Here is a 23,510-nt window from a genome sequence, read left to right as displayed (position 1 = left end):
AAAGAATTTTTACAAAACCGGAATTTCTGACCTTTTATGTCGTTAAGAATACTCGAAGTAGATTGTGGTTATTGTTCAAAATAAAAATATAATAAATGTTATTAAGTGTTATTTCCTTCATTTTGAGAGGTGGAAACCGCAAGAACTTTTTGTACATATGTTAGATCAGTAGATGGTTAGCATTACTACATATAATTTCTGTATCAGTAAAGCATATATAGGCGCGGATCCAAGGGGAAGGGTATAGGAGATTACCCCACCCCCTTGAAGTTCAGTTATACACAGGATAAAATGGGCTTCAATCCTGCTTTACACTGGATGAAGCTCCTCCCTTTATCATATCCTGGATCCGCCACTAATCCTTAGAAAAGAGATTTTAAAACCGCAAAGTACCGAAGGTCAAATCAGAAAACGGCTTTCATGTAAAATTTAATAGTGTGTATGGGAACATCATTGTGAGATTTCGTGCATTTGCGAATAAAATGCATAACATCTAAGTATTAAAAAAAAAAAAGTGAAAATTTACAAAAATTGAAATCAGTTAGAGCTATGAACTCATGAACTCTCACTTCAAATTTTGATTGATGATAGAAATTGTGTCAGTAAATAAACACAGTTAAGTAAATAAAAGTATAAACTTTTACATTGCATAGTTACTTGTCAAGTTGTTGATATAAATGTAATTATTAGAGAAACTCGGATTACTAAATGAATGTCCTTTCTTTTCAGGGCTACCTATTTATTTCAGTTTTAGTAAATACGAATAGTGACCTCATAAAGTTAATCATTCAGAGCATCAAGAATGACTTATCATCCAGGTATTGCTCTTTATTAGTATTTCTGTGTAGCATTAGAAACGTTCATTGCATGTTCTGCTTGTCAAATGCCCAGCACGCATATAGCTAATAGGTTGTTAGGATTTGTGCTATTTCCTGTTGATGGATTAATGCTTTTCATTCATTCGTCACAAAGCAACGTATCGAGTCCTAGAAGTGTTGGAGTGCTATCCATTTACAATTTGATGTGCATTTACAATACTGCAGTATCCTTAGTTTGGAGAACGTTGAATAATAAATGTAACATTCTAAATTTTCATTTGACTTGTAGATTTGAAATAAATAATAACCTGGCGTAATACCATTTGAAAAAATACAACTTTATGTTGGTTTGGCAACACTATTAATCTGGTTCCTACGATTCCTTCGGAAACTGTCCAGGTTATGGGGCGTTTACACTTGGTCGATTTAGTCGCACGGCTAAATCGACTCGCTGCATTTGCGACTAAATCGAAGCAACTAGACCGAATGAGATCGATAGATGTGTTCAATTGTTTCAACCGAAATTAAATGCTCCTTGTCGACTCGCTCTCCTCTGGTCGATTCGAAATCGACTGGCAATTTTAAAGATGTCCAAGCAAAACGTAATTGGTACAATTTGCGGTGTTATAGCAGAAGAAAATAGAATCGACCACAGAAAATAGAACGTCTTTCAATTCAGTTGCTAGTCGATTAGACGCTTTCGATCAACAAACGATTAAGTTGAAGTCCTGTTTACACGGTCGATTAAGTTGAAAGTGACGTCAATTTAACTGAATCGAACGCAAATCGACTAAGTGTAAACGCCCCATTAGATGGATATCCAAGATAAATGCGTAGAGGTTTGTATCACAACCATTTTAGTAATATACAATACTGAAGTTACATATATTTTTTTTTAAGTAAATGGAAATATAAATGTTTCAAGATTATCTAGGATGTCTGTAAGTTTGAAAAGTGATCCTTTGTCTCCGCGTAGAATTGAAGAAAAATAATAATACCTGGTTTCTTTTCCAAACATTATCATTGATTAAGTAGTTTTAAATTCGTAATGCTAGTTATATTCTAGTGTTTCTTTCCGGTACATTTTATTTGCTTTTGTACCTAATTTGACAGACTTTCGCCTTGTTGTTATATTTGCTTTAGGAGGAGTGACTACAAGATCCCTGAAACTTATAAAACAACGTAACATCAACCTTACTGTAAGATAAAGGTTTCGAAGCACAGTGCTCAATGTTATAATAGTGAAGAACGGTCCCGGGTTTGATTCCCGGTGGGGACATTCGGTCGAAAAAAATGTAAAAGCTTTTTCAGGCCAGCCATCCCGAGTGAGATTTTCCTAGGTTTTCCTCATTCACACCAGGCAAATGCTGGGATAGTATCTAACTATATAGGCCCCGGGCCGCTTCCTTCCCCAATCTTTTTCTCCTTCCCTTTCCTCGGATAGTGAGATCGCCGAGGAACGTCATTCGTCATACGTGACGGGCTAATATGGCCATAGATGCCGAAAGTCCAGAAATCTAATTCCTAATCCTAATCCTAGTGACGGGCTAATATGGCCATAGATGCCGAAAGTCCATAAATCTAATTCCTAATCCTAGTGACGGGCTAATATGGCCATAGATGCCAAAAGTTCAGAAATCTAATTCCTAATCCTAATCCTAGTGACGGGCTAACATGGCCATAGATGGCGAAAGTCCAGAAATGAATTCCTAATCCTAGTGACGGGCTAACATGGCCATAGATGCCGAAAGTCCAGAAATCTAATTCCTAATCCTAATCCTAGTGACGGGCTAATATGGCCATAGATGCCGAAAGTCCAGAAATCTAATTCCTAATCCTAGTGACGGGCTAACATGGCCATAGATGCCGAAAGTCCAGAAATTTATTTCCTAATCCTAGTGACGGGCTAATATGGCCATAGATACCGAAAGTCCAAAAATCTAATTCCTAATCCTAATTCCTAAATCCCCCCTACATGTAAATTCTCTATATTATGTGCAGAACAATACTTCCTTGTCATGTTACTGTTGTTGAATACTTTCACAATCTTCATGAAGAAACATATCATCTTGAATTAAACTGTATAATACAGTACAGGGTACGTACAGTATACAATTGCAGTTTATAATGTACGTACGTACCTTAGCAGCTCATTGAACACTTAACACTTGAACAGTAAGTAACACACACACTCAGAAACTACATTCAGAGGAAAAATTTCGCTCCACAGTATATGACTTTCATTTCAGAATTTTCAAATTTTCCGTCGAGTCAGTTGCGACGGTTTGTTTCCTCTTCTGTAACTTGTTCTTCATATACATATTTTGAACACATTTCCTCACCAAGTATAGCTGGTCACTGCCAACGAGCCTCTACCTGTTCTCGGAATTTCATCATTGTTTTCTCATAAAAATAGGTAGTGTGTTCTGCTCCCTCATCCACCACTTCTCTGAATTTCACCAATCGTCTTTCGAATCTTTAAATTGTAACTTGCTGCCAACATCTGATTCATTCTCCTTTATGTTTGTTGGGTCTCTTTTAGGTGTAAGCTTCTTTCAAATTTGTGTGTCAAATGTCAAGAAGGAGAATATTGCCTCTTAATAAAGGATTAGTCGTTGGCCTTTACTATTAAGAAGCGTAAAGAAGGCTAACCCACTATTTTGAATAATATCTCCATAGGTTTTGACCGTCGAGGAAAGAAGTTGGTTTTGTTCGTGTGCAAACTATGCATATGTACTAAGTGTTGAATTTGGTTGACATTAGTAGCGTAAATATAAAGTTGTAATAATGCGGCCAAGGTCTAAGATACGCAGGTAGCTACGTACAGGATAATATGAAATGTGTAAAGACAGAGAACTCCAAAGTAGACAATTTTCGTGTGTACGAAAATGTGTACAAGGTCTTGACTATGGTTTAACTAGTTGTTAGAACCTTATGCCTGGAATTAAAAATTAAATTTGTCGAAAGTTTAACCGTGTACCTTAATTTTCACTGAATTTTTAATTTTGAATCTAAGGGCAGCAATGATACAATGATGAACTACATAATTTATATGGTTTACCCAACATTGTTAGGGTCGTGAAGTCTAGGAGGCTTAGGTGGGCGGGTCATGTAGCTAGAATGGAAGAAAGTAGAAACGCTTTCAAAGTCTTGACTGGAAGACCAATCGGAAAACGACCATTAGGAAGACCTAGGCGCAGATGGGAGGACAATATTAAAATGGATCTCGCAGAGATTGGAATACAAATTAGAAACTGGGTGCAGTTAGCTAAGGATAGAAGTCAGTGGAGAGCTTTTGTGAACGCGGCATTGAACCTCCGGGTTCCATAGGCCATAGAGTTAGTTAGTTAGTTAGTTAGGGCAGCAATGATTTTAACCAGGTATTTATGAAAAACTAACATTAAAGATATTTATTATTAGTAGTATTAGTATTCCACTTTGGATGTCTGTAAATTCAATAAAGTACACCGTTAAATAAAATTGTCACATAGAAATAGTTTGTGTGCTTTATTTGATATTCTTTAGTTGCCGCTGTTGTTTCTCTTAGAATCAAAAGATAGAGCTTCACTTGTCAGTTTTTTTTCTGTCATGTGATAAGTATCAATACTAATTTTTATCTTTTTATTTCAGAAACCCAGTTCACGTGAATTTAGCACTTCAGTGTATAGCAAACATCGGGAGCAAAGAAATGGCGGAAGCATTTGGGAATGAAATTCCTAAACTTCTTGTTTCAGGGTAAGCTAAATATTGTATCGACTTCCGAATGCTTAACCTTATCTTCTACATTTATTGCATTGATTGAGAATATCTTTTGAGTTTGAAGTTGTATGCATATGGAAAGAAAATTGTTTCTAATATGTTTAAATATTCAGTAACTCCTATTCACTACATTGCTGTATTCAGGCCCGTATTTAGGTAAGTGCTGTTCTGTGCTTGAGCACAGTGTGATAGAATTTAGGGGGCAGCAATATTTTGGATTTCTTTTTAACATTCACAATAAAGTAATATTTAAAACTAGGAACCCGTAGAATCCCGCGCAAGCGCGAGAAAATGTTTAATTCGCTCTAATTGCAGTAGTTACTAATTAGCTAGCTTATCTGATTACTTTTAAAATGTCATCTTCTCCCATCCCCACCCCAAGGGGGTGAAGATGAACATCATGAAAACAGATACCGTTAAACTCAGTGACCTCGAAAACTATGAATTCAACACTAGTATCTGTCGTTTTCGATTATTTTTAAAATCTCGCCCCCTTCCCTGGAGAGTGAAGTATGACCTTGAAATTGAATTGGATTAAAACTTACTATTCATCTCAGCGACTCCTAAAACTTTGAATTCAACTCTAATATGGGTAGTTTTCAGGGGGCGGCAAATTATGTAGAGCATAGGGGCGCACAATATATAAATACGGACCTGGATGTATTATTTCTACTTACTAGCTGTGGCTTAGAAATAAATAAATAAACAAAACGTAAGACATTACGTAACTTCTCAGTATCGTAATGTCTTACCATATTTTTGACAGTTCTTTTCATATTTTCCTATATCTCTGTTTTTCCCTTCCCTTCAATCATATTTCTTTTGAATTTAACTTGGGAAGCAATTACATAAAAATCATATTAACATTTCTTAAAAATTAGTGCGACATCCCACAAGTGTAGAGATCACAGGATTCCTAAAAAATCTCAACCATTGAGATTAAAGGTCTTCAGCGTTTCCCTTCGTAATATAGTTGAGCGAGGAGTGGGATGTCCCATCTCGATCTTGATTTGATCTCATTGTCGGATTGAATGAGTAGAAATGCTTGTCCCTTGAGAGAAGAGGTACTAACTGCTTATGTATCTGTAGGTAATAGTTTTTGATTCTTACTCTCTCCTCTTTTATTTCATTATGGTTCTTTTGCTTCTTTTGCAGGGACACAATGGATGTCGTAAAACAATCAGCGGCACTTTGCTTATTACGACTCTTCAGAACATCACAGGAAATCATTCCAAGCGGTGAATGGACATCGAGAATTATTCATTTATTAAATGATCAACATATGGGCGTAGTGACGGCAGCAACGAGCTTAATAGATGCTCTAGTTAAGAAAAATCCTGAAGAATACAAAGGATGTGTTAGTTTGGCTGTGTCCAGGTTAAGCAGGGTAAGTACAAAAATCATTGTATATTAGTTATATTTAATGATACCTTTAGGGGGGGGGGGATGACACCCAGAAGTTGTATGAAATAAACATATTATCCTAATCTAGTTGAAGGTGCTTCGTACTGTATTAATAATTATTTTTGGAGAAAGTGGCTGACATGTGATAACTTGTCTAAGTGGAGTTTATTTATATTATTGGGGACAGAGCTTACAACAACTTTATGTAGATAATTTAAAACTCGGTTCAGTAGTTTGCAGTTTTACACACTATGTATGGAACCCAAAATTGGATCCAACTTAAACTACGATCTTCCGTTCTCAGGGTGAATTCATCACCGATTGAGCTAATAGCGACACGTCCAGCTGTCCTTTTTATTACTTTGTTCCTCGGTCCTCATATATGAACCACGATTGCTCAATAATAGAGCTTTCATCTCTGGCGTGTAGGTCCGCTGGTCGATTCCAGCTTGCGCTAAGTAGGATTTGTGGTGGAAAACAGTGTGTGTGTGTGTGTGGTTTTTCACGTGGTTCTCTCATTTCTTCTTACTTTCTTCATTTCACTATTTCATTCATTATCATTTCACCGTCTTCCTTAGTCTTGAAGCATAATCGTCGATCGTTAAAGGCAGAAACAAAAACTCTATCCTTATGTGTGTATATTATACTTTCAACTTATTCAATGGAAATATACATAATGATGGATTGCCTCAGTCATCAAAGTATAGCTGTTTAGTCGGCTCAGACAATAAAGCATTAGCAACAGATATATACATATTGTTGTAGTAGCTCAGCAAGCGGAAATTGAGATTTGCTCTCGATCTTGTCATTATATTTTTGTGTTTACTCCGCCCAGACAGAAAATGCAGGTGGTTTACAGGCGCCTGTGAAACATGGATAAATAGGCATATTTTTACAGGCACCTGTAAATGCGCCTGAAAATGGAACACTTTTAAACGCATAAGACAGGTATCGATTTTTTTTCACGATCATCGCATGTTCATTTCACGGAAACAGATAGTTTTCATGTTGATAGGGTTGCAACCTTGCAACGTGAAAAATACGTGTAAACAACATGTTGAGAGTGGAAAGACATGTATGTAACCGGCATATTCCATGTAGTTGACATATACGTTACCTCATGAGGATCTGTCGACAGCGGCTTTTCATTTGATAAAAATGTAATTGACATGTTAAATACATGTGGAATACAGGTGTTAGCGAATTAGTGGGCGTGTTAGCGGAATATATATGTAAAGTACACCGCATTAAGTACTATACATGTGTCAGGACCTTGCATATGTGCATGGAAACTGGAGACTTGATGCCTGAATACTACATGTTTCCTACACCTGTAACATTAATGATTCCCTCCAATCCATCTTGTTATTGGCAATCATGATCATTGCATTTTCCGTTTACCTGCACATTGCATATAGGTGGGTTCACACTTCTCATGTACACGGAGATAAAACAGGCAATGTATTGAGGTGTAATCCCATGTATTATACATGTATCAGGACCTTGCATACGAATGTCGAATTGGAGACTTGTGCCTGAATATTGCATGTCTCCTATGCCTATAATGTAAATGTTTAGCTCCAATCCACCTTGTTTACCACACGTATCTGTTTAATCCATTTATTGGTAATCATGATCATTGCATGTTCCTGTTCACCTGTACATTGCCTGTACACTGCACCTAAGGGAGTTACACACTTCGCATGTACACGAAAATGATAAATGTAAAATAACATATTCTACATCATGCATTTTCCATGCTATACGCTAATATATGGTATTTACATGTAATGCGAATGTCACACATGTATATTACATTGGTAAACAGTCAACTTCCATGTACTTTTCATTCTTACTGTATGGCAAATGTTATCAACAATCCATTCAAGGTACTTTACATGCACGTATTTCCTCCATTTACTTGCATGTGAGTGATTACGTGTACATTGCATGTTCTCTTTTTAATGTACAGGTTCTGTACAACGCGTGTTTCCGTGCAAAATTTCCAACAGAAGTTTAATACTTTTTCGACATGCATATCACCTGAAGACAGTGTGCCTGTAATATTTTCTTTACATGTGTTTTCGTCGAAACAGGCGCCTGTATAATGGCTGTCAAAATCTGACAGGCTTTTACAGGCAGTTCTATGTACAAAACATAGCATGTTTCCTCAAATTTTCATAATAGCCAGTATAGTTCCTACTTACTGGTGTAAAAGCGCATATTGAACATTTATACATTTGTAACTTGTAATAACCCACAACATTTAACAAAGTGAAAAGTTTTTAAGAGCTGCTCCTGCCTACTTATTTAGCTACCAATACACGAAAAGCCTAATCATTCAGCAACTTAAATCTTCATTATAATAATAAATAATAATAATAATAATAATAATACACTGGAATACGAATTGTACTACTAAAATTAAGTTTGCTAACTTTTGAGGTGACAAACCCACTGTTTCATCTATCTTTCTGAGGAGAATCTGCGATCATTTATGACACTTTCATGGACTATGTCAAAGTTTTCTTGGATTAAAGCTTCAACAGATCTTCGCCAAAGATATCTTAAATGCTGGTTCTCTTCCCTCTCAAATTAGCTACCCACTGCTTCATTGTAGCATAAGAAAGGGATCTATCGTCTAATTTAGCATGGATATCCCACGAAGTTAAATCTTTTTATGGAGACACTGAATAACAACACTTGCCTTCAGTTTTTCTGTTTGGCCAAAACTCGTCCACTTTTTAACTGCAGACACACAAAAAAGGAAATATTAACACCAAACTTGGTATGACATTGTATAAAGGTTCAATTAACATACCTCAAAAGTTGTACATGCGCAGTTATGCTTAAAACTTTTGTAACAACCCTTGTAGTTTGCATGCTCTGCGAGATGCAGATGTATGATGCATTTTATTCCCTTCACATAAAAAAATATATATATATATATATATATATATGATCGTTGTATTGCAATATTATAATCACTCAGTAGTATTTATAATTAATCCAACTTTTTCACCGTTATTGGGTTATGGATGCAGTGTCTCTGTAATCGAGCGCTCTTCAGAAGATTGTACGTGCCATCCTAATCTGTGTGTAAGCTTGTGTTCTACAATATTGTGATTGTGATTTTTCTCAATGTTCTCTAGTTTTCTTCCATGTTTTATTTATCAATTTCTCTTCTTTAACTTGAAGGGTTTAATAGTAGGATATTTAAGATTTAATCTTTGTTTCCGTGAAGCGTGGAAGGCCTGCGCCCCGTATCTATCCATACATTTGCTAATAGTAATCAATAGCTTGAGAAATATATTTTGAGATTTAGCTTTTTTCGAAGAGGTGGCACTTTTTTCAAAATAATACCAAGAGAGACAACTAAAGTGTTGCCAAAATGTCTTGAGTCGTGGCAAAATGCGAACTAAAGCTTACACCCACGCGTTGAGCCAATAAGGGTTCAGCTGTTGCTAAGTGAAAGAGCAGCCTTAGCGAAAGGGAGTGGAATTTCTTCAGCCGATAGCAACGCCTGCAACGGAAGATTAGGTGTTAAGTCAATGTGGTATATCTATAGATTCCTCTCAACAAGTCGGTGACTTATTTTATGCTAACTCACCAGTGACGACATCAGAGGAAACAAAGCGAACCTCCTCTCACTGGCTCCAGACATGTTATAATGTAGGTAAACTAATATGAAACTATGCTCTTCGAGATATATATATATAGGGGCGCATCCAGGATATGATCAAGGGGGGGGCTATAGCCCCTATAGCCCTCCCCTTGGATCCGCCACTGTATATATATATATATATATATATATATATATATAAAGATAGAAGCTGTCTGTGTTCTGTCAGAAGTACATTTGAAAATTCCATAAAATTTAATATCGATAGTGCTTGGTTAGAAATTAAGCCATCAGGCACCATTATTCAACTTTTTTTGCTTTTAATTACTGTGATGCATATAAGCAATCTTTCACTCTTATAGTTATTAACGGAAGGAAGTTTTTGTCATTTTATTCTACAAGTGTTAAACATACTTGAAATTTAATACAATTTTTAGTTGATAGACCCTACATGTAGAGTATTGGAACGAAAAACACTGGTTTAAGAGGGGAGGAAAAAGAGAAAGATAATGTTAGGAGGAGTACAATGGAGATTGTAGTCTGCTTATTTGGAGAATTCAAGTTTCCTACCGATTGTGCTTTAATATTTTTTAAATTCTAGTTTCTGGTTTGCATCATACACACCACACGAGTGGATTAGGATAATATAGTTTCATTATATCACTAAGCAGTAATCTACTTAACGTAGTTACGCTTGATGATAACATAATATCCTGCCCAAATTTTGGTCTTAAATATTGTTTTCGGGAAATAAATAAATTGCATTTAATCATAATGCATATGCATTTGAACAGGAAAGGAACAGTCCCCCAACTTGTAAATGTCGCGTCTAAATTTTCTATCTTAAGATAGAAGGTCGCAGTGCTGATGCGAAGAAGAAAAAAAGAGCTCATTCAGGCATGAACTACCAGTTCTGGAGAGATGTGAAGTTTGATATAGTGACTCGTTGAGGGAGAAACCTGATTAATTATTCAGAGTGTATTGGAAGATTATAGAGATAATAATGTGTCCCGCACAGACAGCTTTTATCCTGAAAAGCTGTCCCCCCCCCCAAAAAAAAATGTCCCTCCGTCTGTCTCCCCTTCGAGGAATTAAAGCTGGAATCGTCACTGTGACTCAATCTGTGGTGTAAGATAAGCCGCAGAAACAAAAGCTTGTTATTAGATCCAATCCAATCCAATCCTATCCTATGCGAAACTAATCTAGTCAGAATTATTGTTATCCATTTCTCGTAACATCTTAACCTACAATGTTGGTGTCATGCTGTTAGCCAGCTCTTGGAAGCGGGAGAGTGTAGTTGAGATACAACTTATACTGAGGGCTTATCGTGTATGATTGTCTGTGCAACCCCAATTGCATCAGAGATCACGCTAATAGTAGATCCTGTCCTTCATAATCTTGGTGCTGCGTAAGGACGTAATAAAAAAAAAAAAAAAAAAAAAAAAAAAGTCGAAAAACTTTATTTATACCTCTACTATAATCTCGCATCTTGTTCTAATCAAAAATCTCTTGCCCAGAAACTCCCAACTAGAATTTCGTGCTCTGCTAGCGTTGCAGGTATTGCATATTTGAAGCAGAAAAACCTTCAACTAATAAGTGCATGGTTATAACCGTCACTGTAATGTGACCAATTCCTTTTTTAATTCTGTTATATGTACATATGCATTATGCAGGGTGTTCAAAACAACAGCAGCAACGTTAGGGAGGTGATTCTTGACACTAAAATAAGACGAAAAGTATAGACGAACCTGGATGCACAAATGCTTCATTTCGAAGTTATAAGCTGCCGAGAATATGAAAAGAATGAACTTTAAAGGTCCATAGCTCCAAAACTATGGGCCCTACCGTAGTCAGGTCAAGACTTCACTTAGAAACTTATATGTGCGCTATCGAAAAATACATGTTTCAGAATCTAAGATACTCACCCAACAATTTTTATAAAGGGAGTTTGGCTACGGGCATTTAATTTGAAGTACTCATCAACTACCTGTATAAAAGTTGTTGCGGAAATACCACAGGATTCTGAAACTTGGATATTTGGATAGATCTCATACTAGTTCCTAAGTGCCCTGCTCCCGCCAAGTGAACTTTGTGGTGGACAAACACCGTGTGCGTGGGTTTTCTCGGGGTTCTCCCGTTTCCTCCCACTTTCTTCATTCCACCATTTCATTCATTTCTCATAATCGCCGTCTCCTTTAGCCTAACCGGCATAACTATGGGACTTAAAACTCAAAGATTTCATTTATAGTTCCTAAGTGAAGTTTTGACCCGACTACGGTAGGTCCCATAGTTCTGTAGCTATGGACCTTTCAGGTTCACCTTTTCGTGTTTCTGGCAATCTATAACCGAAAGGAAGCATTTGTGCACCCAAGTTGATCTATACTTTTTGTGTTATCTTGGTATCAGGAATCACCACCCAAACGTTGTCGCTGTTGTTTTGAAACACCCTGTATAACTTCGAAGCGACCTTCATAAGAAAAGGTTTACAAAATTTTATATTATCTTTATTTTGTATGTAATATTTAAAATATATGAATTTCTGTGTATTTGCAGATAGTAACGGCAAGTTACACTGATCTACAAGACTACACGTATTATTTTGTGCCTGCACCTTGGTTATCTGTGAAACTTTTACGTTTATTACAAAACTACACACCTCCAGGTAGGTTTCTGCATTTTATGTTCAGGGTTCGTTGTTTGAGACATTCAGCAAAGTACGTAATTTGAGAATAGTGGGGTTGAGGGGATGAAGGTTGTGATACAATTTCCAAAAAGGAAAATATATCTGTATATATTATCTTACATTTAGGTCATGTATTCACTAAGCATTTTAAAACTTATCAGACAATAAGAACACCATTGTTTCAATATTAAAAGCTTACGTTTAACGATGAACGTTAGTATGTACTATACCTTCAGGGGTGCAGTGACATACAATAAGAATAATACAAAGGAATACAAGCATGGGAATGTCCAACAATTACCATTTCAGTTTTCGTTTCGCGTTAGCATCACACGGGGCAAGGTTCTAGAATATAAGTTCCCCTCCAGGTCCATCACCCAGAGGCCAAGTTAGGTGAATTACAACAAAGTAAGCTATTTCAAACCATTAACTAACCAAAATACTCTTGCATAAAAGCATTTCTTGCAATAATTTACATTATAAAATAACTGTGGGGGCAGAACCCCCCACACACCCCAAACGTATATTATTTTAGAATTATGTTATTAGAAGAAATCCTTCAATACAAGTGGAATTTTGGTTAATTAATAATTTCGAATAATTTTTGTCGTAACTCACCCAACTTGCCCTTTTAAAAAAAATCAGAAAATGCAAAACAATATGTTCATTGCAAACGAATGAATTTCAAAGAACATCACACTGCATGCCAAAAGAAGAAAAAAAAAGTAAACCCGTAATTCCCGAACACACTTACAAACATAATAGAATCAAGAAATAGAACACTATAAGAAATTATAAAATGTACACAGAACAAGTGATGTATTGCAATATATAAATACTTCGATAGATTCACACAATACAATCACATATCACCAAGGGCGCCCATGTTGTGGTTTCCAAGGGGAGGCAAATATAAGCGACGTTTCAAAAATAGTTTCAAATTTTGCTGTAACTAATGTAAAATTTCTATTGGATTTTCGATATTTTGAAGTACAATCTCCTCTAGGGGGCGAGCGCCCCACCTTGCCCCCCTGATGGGCGCCCTTGCATATCACGTCTACTGCCAAGGCGTCAATGAACAATTCAACATTACTCCGAATACGAAAACGAAACTGAATGAAATTCTAAATAAAATAAAATAACCGAACTAAAATATACACGTAAAATGAAAGGAAATGACAAAAAACTTCATTTATCTAAAATTATAATTAATTATAACATTATTATTACTTTATGTATAAAACAATAGACCTACATATGACTAGTGTGGTTAAGTAAACAAACATGATAGTGGCCTGTTCAAAGATTGAAGTTCAGTGTTCTTAGTTTCGGTAATAATATGTTTCAACGATAAAAACATCCAAACACTAGAAGAAAGAAAGAAAAGAAAAAAAAAAAAAAAAAGAATACGGAACGAAAAGGAACCAAAACAAGGTACGTAAAATATATTTCATTAGTTTTATATTCTAGAACCTTCCCGTCACGGAGCTCCATCCCTCATGAGATATAGTGGAGTAAATTTTTTTAAAGTTAAATATGTTGGGGTACAAGTTAATCGTACGCTGGCATTGCTTTCCTTATAAAATAAAGTGAACCAATTGTGAAGAGAGATCTTGCCGGGGGGAGGAGGTCCGCCCCACTCCGAAATAGTTAGACTGCACGAGTCATTGGTTCCGGTAGTGCAGTGATACTTCAGCACTATCTAATCTGAGGTAGTCCAGAAAAAAAAAAAAAAGGCATTCAACAAAGACACTTAACCACAACAGCCAATCAGGAGCCAGTATTTCCCTCAGTCATCAAAGCCCCCATTCATGGCTCCGCTTCTACATAGTTAAGATATATATATATATATAATATGCATGCATGCATGCCTATATATCTCCGATCTCTTCAGCACAACCCCTAAAGATGGATGCATCTGGCTGACAGCCCGAGAAAACTTCCTAAAAGCACGTTACCAGGAAGCATTGAATTATTTCTTAAGGAAATTTGTGTTCTTAATTTGAATAGCTTATCTAAATGATTATTATTATTTTTAAAGGAGAGTGGGAGAGTGTATGGCTGTTCCTGGAAGCGGACTGGATAGCGAAGTGGGTAACGCATCGGGACGGTACACCGAAGATCCCGTGTTCGAGTTCTGGTCCAGTCATATACTTTTCACTCTGTGCATTAATATTAATTTTTGTCTTCTTCGTTTCTTTTGTTTGTGTTAACTTCATTAATACACTGAGGTTCTTCAGGGTTTATTAGAATTGGTGGTTGTTTGACGTGTAACAAAAGCTACTGATGCTTTTTATTTGTTTTCTTCTTTCGTTTCAGAGGATCCTGGAGTTCGAGGGCGATTGAATGAGTGCTTAGAAACAATTCTCAACAAAGCACAAGAACCTCCCAAATCAAAAAAAGTTCAACACTCCAATGCGAAAAATGCAGTTTTGTTCGAAGCCATTAGTCTTATCATTCACAATGATAGGTAAGTTTTGTTTGTTTGTTTGTTTGTTTGTTTGATTTGCATATCAAAATAAATAATTAAATAAAAAGTGGAAGTTGTACTGTAATTGCTTTCTGTGTATGAGCATTGAGTAAGTATGTGTGAGAGGATCAGAAACTAAAGTTATACGACAGATATTTTTGGAGTTTCGTCTGTTATAGAGAAATGAGTGTACGATAATTTTAATACATGTAGTTATGTAGTTGGCAACTATGCAGAGTTTCAGCTACTCGCCACCTACGGCGCTAGTTGTAGGTAAACACAAATGGCGACTCGTTTTGGTCTCGCGAAGAAGTTCCCTCAGTTATTCGATTTCTGTGGGTGAAATATGTAACCGCGGCTGAAATTCATCGTAGAGGTTTACGGAGAGACTGTAAATGTCTCGTCAGCATGTCGCAGAATGATATCGAAAGTTTGCAGCTGGTGGAGAAAACGTCACCCGACAAGGAGTGCAGCAGTTTCGCTGGAAATCATCGGACCTCACTCCAAGCGGCTTTCACTTGTTCCCGCACTTGAAAGAGCACCTAGAAGGGCGTCGCTTCGTTTTAGACGAGATGATGAAACACTTTGTGATAACGTGTCTGAACACGCAAGAACAGAATTTTTACCAGGAGGAAATCTTCAAACTCGTGCCACGATGCGACCAAGTGCCTCAACGGATATGGAGACTGTCGAAATATAACCTAATGCATGTACTGTGTGTTGGCTGTATTGGTCGTATGAAATATGTACACGTTTCACTACAGGCTTTGTAATCTTACTTTCTGATCACTCCTCGTACAAATAGTATTAACGTAATTATTAGGAGTCTGTATGTCTGTGTACCACCGTTGGAACACAAACAACAGTAGATATAGTGTGAAAGAGAAGAATGTACTTTTTGTATATACCGTACATAAATAAATATAGTCTGTTCCAACAACGTAATTAAAAACATAATTTATCATTAACAACAAACAACGCTCTAAAAATTCGATTCTCTCGAAAACTGTGTGTGAGAGTTTGCCATAAAACATGTCATTTTAGTCGGGAACACTGTAAGTCTAGTGGTTAGAGCATTGGATTAATGTCCGCATGGTCCCGTGTTCGATTCCCGGCCGGTGCATCCCCGATTTTCGGGATCCACCCAGCCTGTGAGGGAAAACTGAGAAGTCACGTGACTAAAAGACGTGACGGCCGCTAGGTCTAGAAAGCTGATACGCTAGTTAGCGATAGGGCGGCGCGTTCGTCGCTAGGCTGGACGTAGTTCCACCCATTGCTAGCAGATGGCGTGGAGCGGCTCAGGCCCACAAATCGGGCCGTTACGCTAAGCATTTTTTTTCTTTTCTTAATTTGGTGTAATCTGTCGATTGATATATTTCATCTTTGAAGTATATTTGCATTAAACAACCTTAAAGTTTTAAGAGCTAATGATAATTTTAGGGTATTTCAATAACTATAGTAGTTATTCCTCGTGTGCCTTCAGCCCGTTATAGGTAAAAATCTTGCTTAATTGAAAGCTCTGATTGTTTACATATACCCGTAAAATTTCATACCATATTTAAGCTCCTTTGTGGCTAAGCGGTTATCGTACGCGCCTTTGGCGTGGGGGACTCGGGTTCAATTTGTAGCTGGAGCTTATGTGGTTCGGTTCCACGTTAATAAGTAGGTCCCGTCTCATATAACATTAGTCTCGCTGCTAAAAGGGATATTAAACTCAAAATGAATTCAATTCCATACCATATTTAAGGAATTATTCATGGATTTTATTGTACAAAAATACTGTGTTAATTTAAATATTGAGTAAACAAATGATAACATACAGTCACGGAAGTGATAGCGCAAGTAGTGACATCTATTAGCGTGACTGTTTATTATTAATAACTACCGTGACACAGAATGAAAGACCGGGTCGTTTGCCATTCATTATTACGATGTTTTAGTGTCATGATTAAAATATTCAAGACAGTATACTTCACTCTTACATTAGTTTTATCGTAATAGTTAGCTTGGTTTTCGAACATAATCACTTTTTAGATTTAAAAAAAAAAATGTCTATTTACTAAAAGTTTCGCATTACTCCCATTTATATATTTTTTCAGTTCAACAGACCTGTCGTTTGTCTCATTTTTGAATACTTTTTCTCCTGTAATGTGCTAATAATATTTTAGAAATAAATAGAGTTCTTGACAGGTAAAATTTTGTGCGTGCAATTTTTAGGAGGTATGTTAAAATTTGTTTTCAGTCTTACTATATGTTCGAGTAATGTGTCGCTTTTATAAGAAAATTTGTACACAAAATGAAAAATAGCATTGTTCTAAAGTAACAGTTTGCGGACGCAAAAATTTTTTGATTGTTACATTTCCTTGTTGCAAAGCGCTATGTGCAATATAAGTGAATGAAAGGCCTGGTATGAATTTACAGTCTCCCCTTCTATATGTTTTTCAGAAAAATCAAGTTGCACTTAATGTGTTTTTTGTGATGATGAAACAATGAACAAATGCTACGACATATGCACCATCAGGGCTGTAATGTTTTGTTTCTCCTCGGAGAAATTAACAAAAATTACCTTCCTCGTAAGAGAAATTAGTGAGGATAAACTCGAAAAGCGTATGTGACAGGAGTGATGGAATATGTTGTTTGCCTATTAATAGAAAACGTTGTTGCAAGTATCCAGTGTGGGGTACTTCGTTTTATATTCCCACTGACATTATGAGCTTTTGAAATAACATTTAGTTTAATTTTATTTATTTATTTATTTATTTATTTATTTTTGTGTGGAATCTTCAGAAATAACTATAAAAACTTTTTATAACAACGTTACTACGAAAGCATCTAGGCGTTTTATAAGATTTTGTCTCTCTGCGGATTGAATAAATCTAGGAACGAAAGATTATTTCTGAATTTTGACTTACCTCTATTTTAGATCAAATTATATTACGTCGTTGAAGTACATATATTTCTTTCCTTTCAACATTTTTCTTGCTACACCATAGATGTAAATCCGCATATCAACATGATGCCTACCTGGAAGCTTCACATCTTTTCCCGTGCTCTATACTTTTTGTCTTCCTTTTTCTTACTTCTCCCTACCTGATGAAGCATTTAGCGAAAGGTCGTAGAGAGCTTTTTGTTAATGTATTCTTACTCGTATTACTATTTGTATGTATGAATGGAGTATTAGTTAGTATTTCCACGGGGGCCACGGTGGCTCAGTGGTAGAGCGTTCACCTCTGGTGCTTGGGGTCCCGGGTTCGATCCCAGCCCCCGCCAAGTGAACTTTGTGGTGGACAAACACCGTGTGCGTGGGTTTTCTCGGGGTTCTCCCGTTTCCTCCCACTTTCTTCATTCCACCATTTCATTCATTACTCATCATCACCGTCTCCTTTAGCCTAACCGGCATAACCGTGGGACGTAAAACTCAAAGATTTCATTTCATTTCATTTTAGTATTTCCACTCGTTTCTAAATTACTTGAGTCTTTCAGTAGACTTTTATCTGAATTGTATATATCAGAGTTCCTACTGACCTAGAAAAATTGAAAATGTCAGGGAATTTATGTATGGGTTTTCACTTCTCAGAACCAATTGTTTTAAACCTTTATTTTGTTACTGCAGGCATGGCGACTCTTGCAAGTGGAGCCAGTAGTTTAATATTACCACGCCTGAATAAATAAATAAATAAAATAATAAAACAAGTTTCAAAACAGAACTTTCACGGATAATACCCATAAAATTATTTGCTTTCATGTTTCGGTTTTCGGAAGGTCTAGTTATTGTTCCTTCACGTGCATTACAACCCAACGACAAAGTTTTAAAAGTTTGTGAACATTATTCTAGAGCGAACAAAGCTCTAGCAAGGTACATTTCTCAAAATAGATATCAATGTATTTCTTCTTTTTATATTTAAAATTGTACTTGCTTTTTTTCTTTTTTTAGAGTACTTGAGAATTATACGTCTGTTGGATTTATCTTTTTGCCCACTCAGCTATTTAGTAGGAGATATTTTATTAAATGAATTAGTTTGTTTTGCAAAACTTCCATATATATATATATAAAATTTGTGTGTGTGTGTATGTGTACACACATATCCAAAATGATTGTCGCATATCTATAACTGTCTTCTTGTAAGAATATAATTTGATAATGATTTTGCAAGGTACTTTTTTTAATACCGATACTATATGTATAATCGGGAAATTTATAATTGTGGTAAATTTCAGAGGAAAGGAATTATAAATACGAAAATTAGAATGAGTAAAACAAAATGTTGCTAAATGGATAAGAAGGTTGTGTTTTCGTTTTATTGTTCTTATTTACTGCTCTTTTGACATGAAATTTGCCACATACCTGTCTTTGCCGATTATACACATGCTAACATTGTAAGAAATACCAGGCGAATTCGTTATCAAATTATATTCCTACAACAACATATTTATAGACATGCGACAATAATTTTGGACATGAGTGTACATGCATAATGCACTAAGAATTCCCAGGTCAGAAAAAATATAGTTGCTTTTTGTTTGTTATATATAGACCTGGAAATTTGTAAATGGTGACATAGAAAAGTCAGGAAATTCGTGCTTGCAAAATAAATGGAAACCCTGATAATCATTCTCACATATATATGTAGATATTTTGAATTCAAATCGCATCCTGAGAATAAGACAGTCGTAACTGAAGATAGGTTTTTAATTATGTTAATTTGTATGGGTTGAAAAAAAATTTCTGTATAGTAATTAATACTGCGCGTACTAAAATATAACGCTATAATTCCCAAAAGCTGAAAAGATATATTTATTTCTCCTTTCCTCCTTACCAGTAAAATTGATATTTTAGAGTTAACACAGTCTTATTCTGGAGGTGCGAATTAGTCAGATCTGGTCTTTTGCAGTCCTGGTGGATATATTGCTTGCACGCTTGTGAATGAATTATTTTCTCACATTTTTTTATTTTTATTTATTTATTTATTTATTTACTTGTTTATTTTGTTTTTATTCTCTTTTAGTGAACCAAACTTGTTGGTTAGAGCGTGCAACCAACTTGGTCAGTTCCTCTCCAATAGGGAAACAAATTTAAGGTACCTGGCATTGGAGTCGATGTGTCTTCTTGCGACGTCAGAATTCTCTCATGAAGCAGTCAAAAAACATCAAGAAGTAGTAATACTCTCTATGAAGGTAAGAAATAATGTAGTAGTTCCTCTTAACTTATAAAACCTTTTTAGTAGTAACATTGAAAGTGATATCTAATTGGCCTCCCAAAACTTACAGAACATTACCTAATTTGAATTATTATACTGATCTCAATGAAAAATCGGATATTCATGAAATAAAATGCAGTTACCAAGAAAGTTATATAAGCACAACGAAAATAAAACTAGAAGTCCGAGTAAAGGAGCATATTAGAGATTCAAAGCGGAAAATCCGATGTCAGGTTTATCGAAACGTTTAAAAGAAACGCAACACAGGGTAGAAGATTCAAAAATTTTATTTGGAGCTAGAAATGAAGGAGAGACTGGTTTTTGAAAATTTATTCATTAAAAAAAAAAAAAAAAAAAAAAAAAAAAAAAAAAAAAAAAAAAAAAACCTAAATTAAATTTTGGCAGCATTAGCATGACAATAAAAATAATGGTATAAGTTGGCAACCTTTTAAAAAGGAACAAGAATGGCGTACAAATTGACTCCGCCATATTTTAGTCTGCATTATCTTGATGTGGAGATTACTGACGTACTTGACAACGTGTTTCCGTAAAGCACGGCTCTTCCCTTGATAAATCCGTTCTGTTTTTATTCCTTGATATTTCTGTTCTTTTTCTTACTGTTTTTAAACTCCGTGACTAAGACTTCAGGGGAGAGTCGAAAGCTTGGAAGTTTAAAGGGAATTCAGGAATTACAGGAATCCGTGAGTAAAATGGTGATTTTATATAATTCGTGTAAATTGGCTTGGAGTTGAAATGGTTAGCCATTTACTGCTCAAATTATGTAAGAATCCAAAGTGACTTCACACGATAATAAGAACCACAAGGAAGAAAATTCGCTAAGAAGTCAAAAGTATTTTTGCAAGTTACTTCCAGTATTTCTGTGGATCATGTTATTAAACGAAAGGTGTCCGTTACCGCGAGAATATACAAATTTAGAGTACTCATAGATCATGTGGCACCTGAATGTAATATGAAGTAAATACCGTGGTTATAAATATAAATATAGGCTACTATCGAAATACTTTACTCAGTATTCAAATTACTGGGGGAATGGTTGGGAAATCACCCTTTTGTAAGAAAACAAAAGTACCACTGATGGATGTTTATATGCACGTGTACTGCAAAATATGTTCCGGGAATAAACCGATAACCTTCGCATACGCATTCAGGACCTAAGTATAAGAAAGAAGAAAAAAAAAAAAGTTTGTGTGCAACTTCAGTCGGAAACGCCTAATTACGGAGAAGGGCCAGTTTGAAGTAATTAGTGGAATTGTTCGTAGTTGTAAGGTCAATACCGTATATACAATTAACAAAGTTGACATTGCAAAGTTTACTGTGGGGGCTATCTGTTACAACGAGATAATGTTAACAAAGGTTATCGGTTTGTTTTATTCAGTGTAGCCACCCTATGACCAAATCCACTACACCTTACGTTGGTCCCATCTCCGTAGGTGCTTCCAACCAAAGTAGCAGATAAACGTTTTTCCTGAGCACCACTGCAAAGTTTGTCGGTTTATTCCCGGAACATCCTGTATTTTGCAATACACGTCCATAGAAGCATCCATCAGCGGCACTTTTGTTTTGTTTTCTTACAGAAGGGTGACTTTCCCAACATTCCCCCAGTACGAATACTGAGTAAAGTATTTCGATAATAGCCCAAATTTATAACTAATGTATTTATTGTATACTGTATTCAGTTACCACGTAAGCTATGAGTAATCTAATTTCGTATAACGTCCCTGTAACGAACAATTCTCATTTACTAACAAATAGTCACGTCCCATCGGTATGTGTTATTGAGAGGCTTCACAGCACTAGACACTAATGGCTCATCGTAATTTACAAGATGTGATCAGAAAATACAGTGAATAATTTCATTAGAAACAAAGCAATAGACTTACATGAAATTTGATTTAATTTCCTTCAAAGTACTGTCTTTGGCTAGCAATGTACTTATCCCAACGTTGAATCCATGACTGGAAGCATTTCTGGAAGGCTTCTTTTAGAAGGGCGTTCAGCTGCTCTTTCGTTGCCGTCTCAATATTAAGAATGGTGTCAGAACGTTTTTTTTAAAGCACGGTTTTAACTTTTGGAAAGAGCCAGAAGTCGCATGGTGTTATATTTGGAGAGCACAGCAAATATGGACAGATAGGAATATTTTTTCGGCCAAAAACTCGCGAATCAAAAGCAAGGTGTGGCACGGCGCGTTTTCGTAGTGAAGAAAAAAGCCATTTGCCCATTTAATCGCCGGTTAAAATGCTTTTCACGGACCCATACGAGATGTTTAGTTCTTCAGAAAGCTCTCGAAGTCATTCGTCTGTTCGAACAAATCATTTATGCCACTCCTTGCATATTTTCATCTGTTTTTGACGTCGAAGGACGTCTCGATCTTGCTCGTTTTCAACCGATTCCTTGCCGCTTTTGAACAGTCTTCAATACCAGCACTTCATCGCCATACACTGATTTTGACATTTCGTGAGCTTAATTGGTACTTTTTTGCAGCTTGGAACAAAACTTAATATTGGCGTGCGACATGCACTCTTTAACACGTCCTCACTCTTCTGCCTCTGGAAGCCAACTAACATATCACAACTCGTTTAAACTCGACATTGACTGTACCAAAAGTTTAGGCTACCGGGTTTACTAGTTGAAATGGATACAACTTCGATAGATGTCACTGTGCAAATACATTAAATGTAGTTTTTGATCACACCTTATATATTAACAAACAAAACATTTTCCATATATTGGAATATGTATACGAAAGCAGAAGGGTGTTTCTCACACTGTCTCATTGTAGATTTTTTTATTATGTCCTACTTCTGTGTGCTTGTTGCTAGTGATATCTGTGAATTAGATGTTTCCTATATAACTTTAGTACACCTTTGTTTATTTTTAATAATTTCATGCACCTTTTTATTCACAGATGGAGAAAGACGTTTCTGTGCGGCAACAAGCCGTTGATCTATTATATGCCATGTGTGACAAGAGTAACGCTGAAGAAATAGTACAAGAAATGCTTAATTACTTAGAAACCGCGGACTACTCAATTAGGGAAGAAATGGTAAGTAAATGTCATTGTAGTGATGATAATTGCAGGTAGACTTTACTACTTCACAAATTATCGTCTGAATGTTCCGTGTCTCTGTATTTAAGGACACGAAGATTAATACCATTTGTTTGAAGATTAATTAAAGGTAGATTTCTTGGTTCCTTTGGCTTATAAAACTAGATAGAAAAGAATGAAAGAAATATTAAAGGAGAGACCAGTAACTGTGCAACCTCAAGTACGGCATCGTATTGTCTTTCTGATAGTGTTGTGAGATTCAAAGTGGAGAGAATTTGGTACAGGAAAGAAAGGAAGAAAATGTCTCAGACAGATAAAATAAAATAAAATCAGAAAATAAAGGATATATTAAAAAGGACTTTAGAACTTTGAAAATTCATATTAATTCATTTATTTATTTTTCAGACATGATTTTGGTGTCATTTTGTAGCAAAATACATAAAGTTTTGACTCGCCTATTATACTAAAACAGAAACAAGCCACCGCAAG

At 35.9% G+C, this 23,510-nt stretch overlaps 1 protein-coding gene across 6 annotated transcripts in view; it reads left to right on the top strand.

Annotated features, from left to right (window-relative positions):
• AP-2alpha (adaptor protein complex 2, subunit alpha) overlaps nucleotides 1–23,510 on the top strand; it is a 240,462-nt gene that overhangs the window by 148,459 nt on the left and 68,493 nt on the right. For 5 of the 6 annotated variants that reach the window (XM_081737837.1, XM_081737840.1, XM_081737841.1 and 2 more), the window contains exons 4-10: nucleotides 730–818; nucleotides 4,449–4,553; nucleotides 5,733–5,964; nucleotides 12,157–12,265; nucleotides 14,606–14,756; nucleotides 19,763–19,931; nucleotides 22,881–23,018. In XM_081737837.1, coding sequence (XP_081593963.1) covers nucleotides 730–818; nucleotides 4,449–4,553; nucleotides 5,733–5,964; nucleotides 12,157–12,265; nucleotides 14,606–14,756; nucleotides 19,763–19,931; nucleotides 22,881–23,018 — 993 coding nt within the window. The remainder of the gene's footprint in view (nucleotides 1–729; nucleotides 819–4,448; nucleotides 4,554–5,732; nucleotides 5,965–12,156; nucleotides 12,266–14,605; nucleotides 14,757–19,762; nucleotides 19,932–22,880; nucleotides 23,019–23,510) is intronic. The other variant, XM_081737838.1, reaches the window with a different exon arrangement.

Source organism: Thermobia domestica, chromosome 14 (genome assembly GCF_964235325.1).
Source record: "Thermobia domestica chromosome 14, izTheDome1.hap1.1, whole genome shotgun sequence".
NCBI classification, from domain to species: Eukaryota; Metazoa; Arthropoda; class Insecta; order Zygentoma; family Lepismatidae; genus Thermobia; species Thermobia domestica.
The sequence above is the reverse complement of the archived record's forward strand: the minus strand, read 5'-3'. Positions and strand labels throughout refer to the sequence as shown.